This window comes from Peromyscus maniculatus, chromosome 10 (assembly GCF_049852395.1).
Source record: "Peromyscus maniculatus bairdii isolate BWxNUB_F1_BW_parent chromosome 10, HU_Pman_BW_mat_3.1, whole genome shotgun sequence".
Lineage (NCBI taxonomy): Eukaryota > Metazoa > Chordata > Mammalia > Rodentia > Cricetidae > Peromyscus > Peromyscus maniculatus.
The window spans coordinates 70,313,798-70,326,292 of NC_134861.1; the positions used below are offsets into that span (position 1 = coordinate 70,313,798).

At 40.5% G+C, this 12,495-nt stretch overlaps 1 protein-coding gene across 2 annotated transcripts in view; it reads right to left on the reverse strand.

Annotated features, from left to right (window-relative positions):
- Chic2 (cysteine rich hydrophobic domain 2) overlaps positions 1–12,495 on the reverse strand; it is a 49,170-nt gene that overhangs the window by 18,707 nt on the left and 17,968 nt on the right. For both annotated transcript variants that reach the window (XM_006979718.4, XM_076546451.1), the window contains exons 2-3: positions 9,703–9,757; positions 9,281–9,436 (exon numbers count right to left, since the gene is read on the reverse strand). In XM_006979718.4, the coding sequence (XP_006979780.1) occupies positions 9,281–9,436; positions 9,703–9,757 (211 nt within the window). The remainder of the gene's footprint in view (positions 1–9,280; positions 9,437–9,702; positions 9,758–12,495) is intronic.

Sequence of the window (12,495 nt, forward strand, 5' to 3'; positions counted from 1 at the left end):
GGAGACCCACAGAGGTTTCCTAGTGAGACCTTACTCAGGGTCAGAGAATCTGGGCTTATTTTACCCAGAGGGCTGCATAATGGGATGATTTGGCCATGGGCGTGGCTACCAGGTGTTTGGAAGGGTCCACACTTGGCTGTACAGTGTGCTTTGATCTTGAAAGGGGGAGGTCTTTTGCCTCTCCCCTTGGCATTATTATAAAAAGCCCTTTTCAATAAAGGATGAGGCTGCTGAATACTGACCCTGGCCCTCCCAAAGCTATCCTGTGTTTCTGTCTTTCTTCTCGTCAGCTAGGTCTCTCTTTCTACCTGATACTTTCTTATCCCTCTCTCTTCCTCCTCCTAAGAACCCTTTTAAAGGTGGGAGCCAGTCTCCCACAAGGAATTATATTTTTCTTTTCTTTTTTTCAGACAAAGTTTCACTAAGAAGCCCTGGCTGTCCTGGAACTCACTATGTAGACCAGGCTGTCCTTGAACTCAGAGATTTACTTGCCTCTGCCTCCTAAGGGCTGGGATATGTGTGCCTGGCATAAAAGAACATTTTTTTTTAAAACTGATGAACCAGACTTCTCCAAAATCAAAACTTTGGCTCTGCCAAAGACAGTGTGAAGAGAATAGAAAGACAGGTTATACACTAGAATAATAATACTGACTTATATCAGGATTACATTAAATATCCTCAAGCCTGGCATAGTGGTGCATGCTTTATACTTCCAATACTCGGAAGGCTGAGGCAAAAGAATACTAAGTTCAAGCCTCAGTATGGGTTACAAAATGAGACCTTGTCTAAATTCAAAAACAATAACAAAAACAACCATTTTAAAAAGTAAGACATTCAAGGTTGGAGAGACAGCTCAGAGGTTAAGAACACTTGCTACTCTTCCAGAGGACTGGGGTTCAATTCCTAGTACCTACACAAGGATCACACTATCTGTTAACTTTGGTTACAGGAGATCTGACACCCTCGTCTGGCCTCCATAGGCTCCTGCATGCATATGCTACACATAAATTCACACAGGTGTGCGCGCGCGCACACACACACACACACACACACACCTTTAAAAATTTTTTAAATATTAACTTTCATATTCTCTGCCCTCTCTTCAGTGCTGGGGTTCAAAGCCAGGTTCTTCTAAATGCTAAGTGAGCACTTCATCACTAAAAAATAATTCCCATCCCAATAAAGAACCATTTTTAAGTAGCCAAGGTGTCCTCTCCTCTGTCTTGTCATGGAAGTCTGCTGGGAACAGGAACTGTACAGGCAAATATGTCTAGAGGTCTGAGGCCATTTATATGTTGGCTGTAGGTGGGGTCTCCAAAACCCAGGGAGCACACAACCAGTCTAAAAGTGTTTACGTACAAAGTGAGATCAGACTCCACTTGTGTAAGAGATAGGATTTGTTCAAAGCAAACAATAACATATTCTTCCTGGTGACAAAGTGAACAAAGTCAGTATAATTTGGGATATCAGGGCCCATGGAAACAGTGGCATGATTTGTGTCAAATTCCAAAGTAAACTTCGTGCTAAATCCACTGGACAAGAATCTGTGTGATGCTCTCTCTCTCTCTCTCTCAAAGATTGAAACCAATGACAAGTAGATAAATAAAAGTGGGTCTGTGCTCTATAAATAAATAAATAAATAAATAAATAAATAAATAAATAAATAAATAAATAAATAAATAAATAAAAAATAGGCTGAGCATAACAGCATGAGCCTTTAATCCCAGCACACAGGAATCAAAAACAGGTAGATCTTTCTAAGTGTGAGGCCAGCCAGAGTTACACAGTAAGACACCATGTCAAAAACAGGGGGAAGAGGGCAATTTGTTTCAACAAACTTTATCTTGTATTTCTTGCTTTGTTGTGTGTTTGCGGTGCTAGAGGCTGAAGGCTTGCACATATGGGAAGGCCCTCTACCACTGAGCTCCATCCCACAGCCCTCAATACTGCAAAAGGAAGACGGACAGTGGAAATAAACAGAGGGTCATTACTTACAAGGGCAAGGCAAACTAAAGGATCATGACACAGCTTCCAGAACGACCAGCATTTCTAAACATCACCAAGTCCTGCCAAGGACACCGAGTAACTGCAACTCCCACACAATGCTCGTTTGAATGCAAAATTGTTTGTCCACTTTTGAAAAGAGTTTAAAAGTTTCTCATAAAATAAAGCATACAATTATACTACATGATCCAGTAATTCTACTCCTATATTCACATAAAAATAAAGCAAGCCTAACTCAGAATCACCAAAACCACACACAATGTTTCCAAGCGATGCCTGGATAAACAAACTGTAAAGGTACATCCACACAACAATGGATGCATATGATGGAAAGTGCTCATAATAAAAACGGGATAAACTACTAACATATAAAACAAAACAGGTCCATTTCAAATGTGCTGAGCTAAAACAACAAAGTCAGAATAAATAAGACTACATAAACTGGATAATTTCACTGATACAATAATCTAGAACAGAGAAAACTATAGGGATATATCAGTGACCACCAGTACAAGGAGGATTTTTGGAAAAAACTGTTATGTACCTTGATTATGGGTAGCTTTGTGTGTATATATATATTATATAAATTATAAAGCATTACACTAAAAAATGATTTTTTTCATCAACAATAATTTTTAAAAACAAAGGTAGTCTTTTTTCTTTTTCTTTTTCTTTTTTTTTTTTTTTTTGGTTTTTCGAGACAGGATTTCTCTGCGTAGCTTTGGGCCTTTCCTGGAGCTCACTTGGTAGCCCAGGCTGGCCTCAAACTCACAGAGATCCGCCTGCCTCTGCCTCCCGAGTGCTGGGATTAAAGGTGTGCACCACCACCACCACCACCACCACCACCACCACCACCACCACCACCACCACCACCAACACCACCAACACCGCCGCCCGGCCCAAAGGTAGTCTTAAAAGAAAGAATCTTAGGAGGCATAAAAACAGTAATAAATAATATCAGTGTATGGACATGGTCTCTGGAACAAAAAGCTACATAAGGGGAAAACCAAGTTGATAATGTCTTTTATTTTGTTTTGTTCAGTTTGAGACAAATTCTCACAGTACAGCCCTAGCTGGCCACTTTCTATGTAGGCCAGGCTGGCTTCAGACTCAAAGATCTGCCTATCTACTCTCTGCCTCCTGAGTGCTGGGATGAAAGGTGTGCATTACCAATGGACAATTGGCAATGAGGTGTATTGTTTTTGTTTTTTGTTTTTCAAGACAGGGTTCTCTGTATAACAGCCTTGACTGTCTGGGAATTCACTTTGTAGATCAGGGTGCTAGCAATGAGTTTTAAAGCAAAGCAGTTTAGTTACCCAAATATGTGAGGAAGATGAACTTTGAGCTGCATAATAAAGTGTAGTTTTGGTCCTGATTTATATTGGAGTCAGAGATAATCATAGCCATCTTTTGATTCTGTGTCACAAATGCAGAGACAAGAGAGATTCACAAGCTAATGATCAGGCAGCATTCTGACCCATTTTAAAAATACTAATGCCTATAGCCAGGCGGTGGTGGCGCACACTTTTAACCCCAGCACTTGGGAGGCAGAGTCAGGTGGATCTCCGTGAGTTCCAGGCAAGCCTAGGCTACAGAGTGAGTTCCAGGACAGGCACCAAAACTACACATAGAAACCCTGTCTCGAAGAAAAACAAAAAAATAAATAAAAAATAATGCCTTAAATCAAGATAGGCAGAAAGGGTGGGTATGGTGGTTTTTTATTTGTACTGAAATGTGATTTTAATTGTATGTTAATAAATAAAGTTGCCTGGGGGTCAGAGCTATTGGAGCCATAGCAAGAGTGTGGCGGTGGTGGCACACGCCTTTAATCCCATAGATCTCTGTGTGTTCAGGGATACAGCCAGCATTGGAGACAAACGCCTTTAAGACCTGGAGGGCTGTACTTATAGGCAGTGACGGAGGCAGTCATGAGAAGGCAGAACAGAAAGACTATATTAAAGACAAACACACAGGAAGTAGCTCTCTTTCGGAGGTAGGAGCACCACAGGAGGAAGGGTAAGGTTTTAGCTCTGAGCTCTGACCTCTTGGCTTTCTCTTTTACATTGGTTCTGTGTTTCTTATTTAATAAGACGGTTGGTTACATCTACAGGTGTGTGTGTGTGTGTGTGTGTGTGTGTGTCTTTGCTTGTGGTACTGGGGATTGAACAGTGGGCCTTGCAATCATAGGCAAGTGTTCTACCACTGAGCTACATCCATACCCTCTAAAGGTTTCCTCCCCTCCCCAACCCCAGAAAGGATTTCTCTATATAGCCCAAGCTGTCCTGGAACTCATTCTGTAGATCAGGCTGACCTCAAACTCACAAAGATCCACCTGGCTCTGGCTCCTAAGTGCTGGGGTTAAAGGCATGTGCCACCACCACCTGGTTCCTCAAGGTTTCTTTTTGTTTATCTGTTTGGTTTTTGGTTTTTTGAGACAGGGTTTTGTGGTGGTATTGTGTTCCCCGAAATATTGTGCACCCTAATAAACTTATCTGGGGTTAGAGACAGAACAATCACAATATTAAACATAGAGGATAGGCAGTGGTAGCACACGCCTTTAATCCCAGCACTTGGGAGGCAGAGCTAGGCAAAAATCCATGTGTTCAAGGATACAGCCAAGCATGGTGACTCATGCCTTTAATCCCAGAAAGAGAGCCTTTAATCCCAGGGAGTGGTAGTAGCTGGCAGAAAGATATATAAGGCGTGAGGACCAGGAACTAGAAGCATTTGGCCTGGTTAAGCTTTCAGGCTTCTAGCAGCAGTTCAGCTGAGATTCATTCCAGATGAGGACTCAGAGGCTTCCTGTCTGAGGAAACAGGACCAGCTGAAGAAGTTGGCCAGGTGAGGCTGCTTGTTCTGTCTCTCTGATCTTCCAGTGTTCACCCCAATACTTGGCCCAGGTTTGATTTTATTAATAAGACTCTTTAAGATTCCTGCTACAGGGTTTCTCTGTGTAGTTTTGGTGCCTGTCCTGGATCTCACTCTGTAGACCAGGCTGGCCTTGAACTCACAGAGATCCACCTGGCTCTGCCTCCCAAGTGCTGGGATTAAAGGCACGCGCCACCACCGCCCAGCCCAAGATTCCTTAATAAGGAATGTGGAGACAGAAGGGTCAGAGTCCACAAGAGCAACAGGAGTAAAAATACACCTTGGTTTTGAACCTCCAGTTGAAATGCACTGTACCTCTCTGAAGGCTATGAATGCATGCACCCAACTCTTGTGACCGAACAGGAGTGGTGCTCTGACCGCTCTCAGGAATCAGAGTCTTCTCAGCAGACCACATTAGCATGGGTCTGCTGTCTTATTTGTATACATCAACAAAGAACAATCTGATAAATTTGTTTTAAAGCATTTTAGGGTTCCTGGGTTGTTTTGTGGGGTCTTGTTTTAGAACAAGCAAAGTGTATTTTTAGAATAAGCCAAGACAAAAGGTCAAGTGCCACGCCTGGGACCTGGGCCTATCGTCTTGGTCTACCATCTGTCTTTATCTTGCCTACCCTGTGGGTGGTCTTTCTTGGAACAGGTGAAAGCTTTTACAGACATCATCCTTAACCACAATTCAGTGTTACAATTAGATGCATTAGATGCAGGACCACATATAAAAGTGTAATTACTATACAGTTGAGCTTGCAAGGGAAAGAGCAATGGTGCCTTACTATGCTCTTCAGGACGGGGCCCCACAGGAGCCCAATGGAACCTGCTGAGACCAGCTTTGTTTTTCTCAGAACTCTCTGCTTCCTCTTACTTGGTTCCTTTGGCTGTCTCATATCCCACCTGTAAGCACTCTTGTTTCTATTTCCCTAGCATTAGTTTTAACCCTATCATTTCCCCTCCAAACTCCAAGGACCTGAGACACAATCTACCGGGGAATGGGTGATGACTAAGATTGAGCTGCTTCTGTTAAAAGGGGGTTGTCACTTGGTTGGGTTCTTCTCCTTGAGTCTTGTTCTGAGGGCACAGGGAAATGGGACATCAGTCTGTCCAGGGGTCCAAGTGAAAAAGGTCCTAATAGCAGTCACAAGTTGACATCCTCTGACCAACATTTTTTGGAGTGTTATGGCCTGGAGTGCACTGTAGCTTCTGCCTTTCTTTTCTGAAATCCTCCTTTTCTGTCTTCGGTGAATTCATCCACAGCTTACACATCACTAGCCTGTTGTCACAGCTTTTCACTGAATGGCATTTTGGGATTTCTTTGAACAAATATTAAAATGGTCTCCAGTTTCATATCTTAGTTGTTTGATATATAATTGGTTTCTCTGTAGTCTAAAATATTTTATTAATTAAATACTTTAAATATATTAAATATTATACTAAGATAGTATTTATAGGCTTCTTTAGACCACCAAAGTGGTCTCTGACAAAGGGCTGGAAATTCCTAATATTCTGTCTCCATCTTACAAAGGTGCTCTAATATTCTCTATACATCCATGACATGCAACAGAATAGTTTATACACAAGACAGAGAAATGTATAGCTTCTTTTAAGCAATTTCTTTATGCTCACTAGACACTATATAAAAGTTAAATACATCAAGCAGGTCATGTGCCTATAATCCTTGCACATGAGAGGTAGAGGCAGGAAGACCAGGGGTTCACAGTCATCCTTACCCAATGAATTTTAAGTCAGCCTAGGCTACATGAGGCCCTCTCCAAATCCAAAACCCAAACAAAAAAGAAATGACATGCATGAAATAAATGTTCCACCTAGTCACATATACAGATAGAGATCTTGAACCAAACACTATGGACTGAACAGGTCATACTTCCTGAAGCGACAGATAAAGCCCATCAATCCTTTGGGTTCCATGACAGAGAATAGCAACCGAATGAGCTGGGCAGCCACTCAAACAACAGCAAGGCCTCACCAGTGGAGGCAGTGAGAGGGCCTGAACTAAAAAGACAGCAAGTGCAACTGTGTCCAAAGACAGATTTTTGTGACCTAGAGACAATCTGGCAAGAATTATGGGGGTAAAAAATGTCTTAAAGAAAGTAGGGCCAGCAAAAAAGCCCCAGGCACACAAGTCCAATGACCCACTTAAAGGTGGGTAAGAACCGACTCCAATGTTCTCCTCTGACCTCTATGCACTCACTGGAGTACCTGAATCTCCCTGGCTCAACACACTAATAATAAAAAGTTTTGGAGAAATGTAAATATTTCAAATGTTAAAATAAATAATACATAAGTAATTCTATTATAAAAGCATCATATCCATTCTATCAATAACATATATTAGCTCAAATTTTTCAGTAGAGTATATCCCTAACTTTATAATGGAAATCAAGTAATAAATTCTATGTGATTTCTTTCATTTCCTTACCATTATTTGCCACCAAAATGAAATGTTTCCATAGAAAACCACTCAAGACAACTTGGTTGACTGGCCCTCCCATTCCCTGACCCACTTTTGGTTTTCCAGGCTGGCCTTAACTTACTACATCATGGCATTCACAATCCTCCTGTCCCAGCCTCTTGAGTGCTGAGATTTCAGACGGGAGTTACCACATATGGCTAAATATTACTTCACTTTCATATGTGTAAATATATGTTATTTTTTAAGATAACAACAAGGGTGCTATGTTGGGCATGGTGGTACATGCCTAGAGCATTTGGGAGGCAAAGGCAGGCAGATCTCTTAGTTCAAGGCTAGCCTGATCTATATAGTGAGTTCCAGGCCAATCAAGTCTACAGAGTAAGACAATGTCTTAAAGAAATAAAAAAAATAATAAACAACTTTTAATTTGCATTATTTTTTAAAGGTTTATTTATTTATTATGTACACAGAAGAGGGTGCCAGATCTCATTACAGCCACCATGTGGGTGCTGGGAAATGAACTCAGGACCTCTGGAAGAGCAGTCAGTGCTCTTAACCTCTGAGCCATCTCTCCAACCCCCCTAATTTGCATTATTTTGGCATATCTATAACCAACATCTTGGAATCTTTTCATTATAAGCAGTGAAAATCAAGTCTTTGAATTATTTTTCCTAATCAGAGTCAGTGTATATTCATTATAGAGAATCTATAAAGTACAAAATTAAAATGAGTTTCCTATTATCTTACCATAATCATCTTCTTTCCTTTATGGGTACTCTCATACTACATCCTTACTGACAACTTCTATTATGACAACTTCTAACAACACACGCCTAAAGTCCCTGTGTTAGGGACTAGAGAGGTGACTTAGTGGTTGGGAAAATTGCTCTTGCAGAGAACCAGGGTTCAATTTCCAGCTCTTGCATGGAGGCTCATGAGCACCTGTAACTCTAGTGCCAGGGAATCTGACGACCTCTTCTCATCTCCACAGACACCAGGACACAAATGGTGCATATAATACACACAGCCAAAACACTCACATACATAAAGTAAAATCTTAAAAAGTATACAGAGAGCTGTGGCTATAGCTTAACCAATGCTAGAGCACTTGCTTGGGAGACCCTGTACACTGAAAGGTGATTTGGATCATAAGGAATATGACCTAATCAATGGATTAAACCACTCATGGATTCTTATTATGATGGACTTTTGGGAGGTGTTTCAAGTGTCTAGAGATGGGACCTAGTGGAATGGGTAGGGGTCTGTTCTCAGGGACTACATCTTGTTCCAATCCCCTTCTTCCCTCTCTGATACCTGGCAACTGTAAGGCAAGCAGCTCTGCTCGGCCACTGTGACATTTCTGCTTGGACAAGCAGAGAAGTAATAGAGCTAGCATGGCAGTCCATGGACTAAAATCTCTAAAACCATGAGCCAAAGTCTAGATTTCCTCCTTTAAACAGTTTCTCTTGAGTATTTGAAACAACACTGAAGCTGACAGAATTTCTCATACACTGTTCGGCTAAGAGCTTTAAAAATAAGATTTCATTGTATCCTTACAACAATTCTACTCAAATCCTAGGTAGGTATTATCACTTTACAGTCGTCTCCACCAGACTGAAGAGGTTAAGAAATACGTCCACAGACACACAGCTAAGTGGTAAAGCTGACCCAGTAGCCTGCACACTGCACCACCCTAGTCCACAATGAATGTACACACAGATATAGAACTGCATTCTTCTTGACCATAATTTCTAATGCACACAAATTATGGACACCTTCTACATAGCTAGTGTATAACATTTGGATATATGATCATTTACTTAACTAATCAATCTTGCTTTACCAGATAAGATTATTTTTGTATAATATTCAGAACAGTGTGGTTCATTCAACAGAGGGAAAAAAAGATAAAAATAAGACTTGTTTACACTTCTACAGTAAATTAAAAGATGTAATTCAACTTACTCTTTTACTGAGGCAAATAACTGGCCACATACTGCAGCCTAATGTGCAGCAGCAACACAGGCAGCCACAGAGCAACCACCGCACATTAACAGGAAGATTCTTCCTAAGACAGCTGTTAACTCTGTTGATGCTGGCTTTGAATTCTTCGGGAGCTACCTGAAGGGAAGTAAGAAATGTAACTGAGATGCTGAATGACGATAAAGGAGTCTCAGCACACATTTTTCTAATTTCTAAGGAAAACTAATTTGAGATGTATAAACAGTAGGTCAATAAAAGAGACACTCGCCAGGCTGTGGTAGTGCACACCTTTAATCCCAGCACTTGGGAGGCAGAAGTAGGCAATCTCTGAGTTCGAGGCCAGTCTGGGCTACACAGAGAAACCCTGTCTTGAAAACCAAAAAATGAAAGAAAGAGATACTCACTTTTCCAGTTAATGAAGAAGGGAATTCTGATTCAAATTTGTTGCTCAGTCCAAATCTGTTCTCAAAAAAGAAAAGACATGTTATTATATGACACTGTGGGAACAGCATAAAAGCTTGAACTACCCAACTTAAAGGTTGGGGGAACAGAATGTAGACCCCCTCCACAGAGTGTCTAAGACAGAATGAAGGTCTAAGACAAAATCATCATAATAAGCAACAAAGTATAGCATGCAATGATTTTTCCAGTGGAATCAAAACTTATGTAATGAGGGACAATGTTAAATAACCAGCAATATATAAGTAAAAGAATAGATGGGTTACTTCATTTGAGCTATCACACATACCTTAAAAGCATCAAAGCATATTTTAATCAGACAGCAAATTTTCTAGCTTTCACTGTTTTGAACTCAGTGCATTTTGTCTTTTAAATACCAATTACAAGAATCCAATTGCTTCAATTTATTTCACTCTTAACCAAAAATATTTATTCAATGTTTATTTATCTTGTTTCCAAGTTGTAGTGCTATTCTTAAGAATGAAAATTGATAGAAGCATTTTACAATATTAATTATACCACATCTAATAATGTACAGCTAAAACCACATACACTAGACAAGAAGCAAGCCTAGTTCTTGTACAACTGACTAGGACCTCTGTATTCTGGACAGTGAGGACACAAATGGGCATTTGCTTTAAGATCACTTAAGCCTAGGACTGCCTAGGTAGGACCCAACAGGGCTGTGCAACTCAGACAGGTTTTCTTTTTCTCTTGTCCTATCTGAATATAAGACATTAAATAGATGGTTTCATGGGTAAGGGCTGAAATACACAAAAAGGACTTGAGTTTAAGTCAAGATATAGTGAAATTGGGAAGCCAGATAGTCAAGAATAAAGAGCAAACAGTAGAAAGCAGAAATTGTCAAGTGAAGGAGAAGTAGTCAGCAGTTCACACTACAACAGCAGAAGCTGGAATGATCAAGCACACAAATCACCATGACAGGGCATTAGACCAGGGAGCAAAAGACAGTACAGAGAAAAACAGCAGAGCCACTGAAGTCCGGGGTATGATGGTAGAGCTCTGCCCCTCCTAGTCCCCAAAGCATTTATTATTTATTTTTTTAATTGTATGTGCATTGGTGGTTTTGCACGTATGTAGGTCTGTGTGAGTGTGTCAGACACCCTGGAACTGGAGTTAGAGATAGCTTGAGCTGCCATGTTGAGGTGCTAGAAATTGAACCTGGGTCGTTTGGAAGAGCAGCCAATGCTCCTAATTGCTGAGCCATTTCTCGAGCCCCATCCCCCAAATCATTCTTAAATAAAATCCTACTGCCTAAATCCCCTTAAGTGTTTTTTTTTAATAATCTAATAAAGCCTCATCTTTCACATTTTTAAGATCCCATAATGATAGTGGCAAATGCTCCCAATATAATTCTTAATGAAAGAAAAAAAAACAACTAAAATACTGTTGCCTAAATTTTAATGTAATTATTGAGATATGAAAACAAAAATCAAATCCATCCAAATACTAATGGTAGTTAATCCTAGATAATGAAGATTATGGATGGCATTTTTTTTTTCATGTTTTCCATGACTTCTCTAATAAAATCTGTTAGTATTTAAGACTAAATTGAAAGACTAGGGATAGGACAGGGAACATGAGCCTGAGTCTGGATCCCCAGAAGACACATAAAAAGCCAGGCACAGCACCTGTAAACGTAGCACTGGGGGAGGACAGGAGGAAGCTCATGAGCTTTGGTTCAGTGAGTTTCTAGCTCAGAAAATAAAGGCAGAGTGAGAGCAATAGAGGAGATAGCCCCCGTACCTCTTGCCTCAACATGTGTGTACATATATGCACTACATAAAAATGTACATAAAACACACAAGCATGCACACAAACACTCAAAGGCACACTGTACACTATATTTTAAAAGTACATACAACACACCCAATACACAAAAACACACACCAAAAATAGAAAGAAAAAAAAAAAACCCTAGGAACAATTACACAAAACAGGAGACCTTTTGTATCTTAATAATCCTAAGCTTCATTTTCTGCTTCATTGAGAAATACAACTTCCCAATTTTTAAGTAATCTGTATGCCTTTTTTTATAATTAGAAAAAGAATTAAAATATTAAGAAAAAATAGATGAGAGTTTTGTTTTTTAATGCTGTGGATATCGTTCTATATAAATAAAACACTGATGGCCAGTGACCAGGCAGGAAGTAGGTGGCCAGGCAGGAAGTAGGTGGGACAAGGAGAGAGGAGAATTCTGGGAAGCAGAAGGCTGAGGAGAGACACTGCAGCCACCACCAGGAGAAGCAGCATGTAAAGACTCCGGTAAGCCACCAGCCACGTGGCAAGGTATAGATTTATAAAAATGGGTTAATTTAAGATAAAAGAACAGTTAGCAAGAAGCCTGTCACGGCCATACAGTTTATAAGTGATATAAGCGTCTGAGCGATTATTTTATAAGTGGATTGTGGGACTGCAGGGCTTGGTGGAACCTGGAGAGAAGCCCTCCAGCAACAAATGGCACCCAACGGCTCGAGTTTCCACCTTAAACCTGAGAATATTTAATAACCAATTCTAAACAGAGCCAAAACCAGATTCCTGCTTCATGTCTCATACCGGCAGCTAGACACCGCAAAACGCAGGTTTGAACACTGGCGGGTTCCTGGCATGTGCGTTTGACCGGCAATATGGCGGAAATGAGGCGTCTGCCAGCGGCACATTAAGCTGTGTGGTAGATTTAGTCTTTACTAGTATTTAAAAAAAAAAAAAAGAGGTTT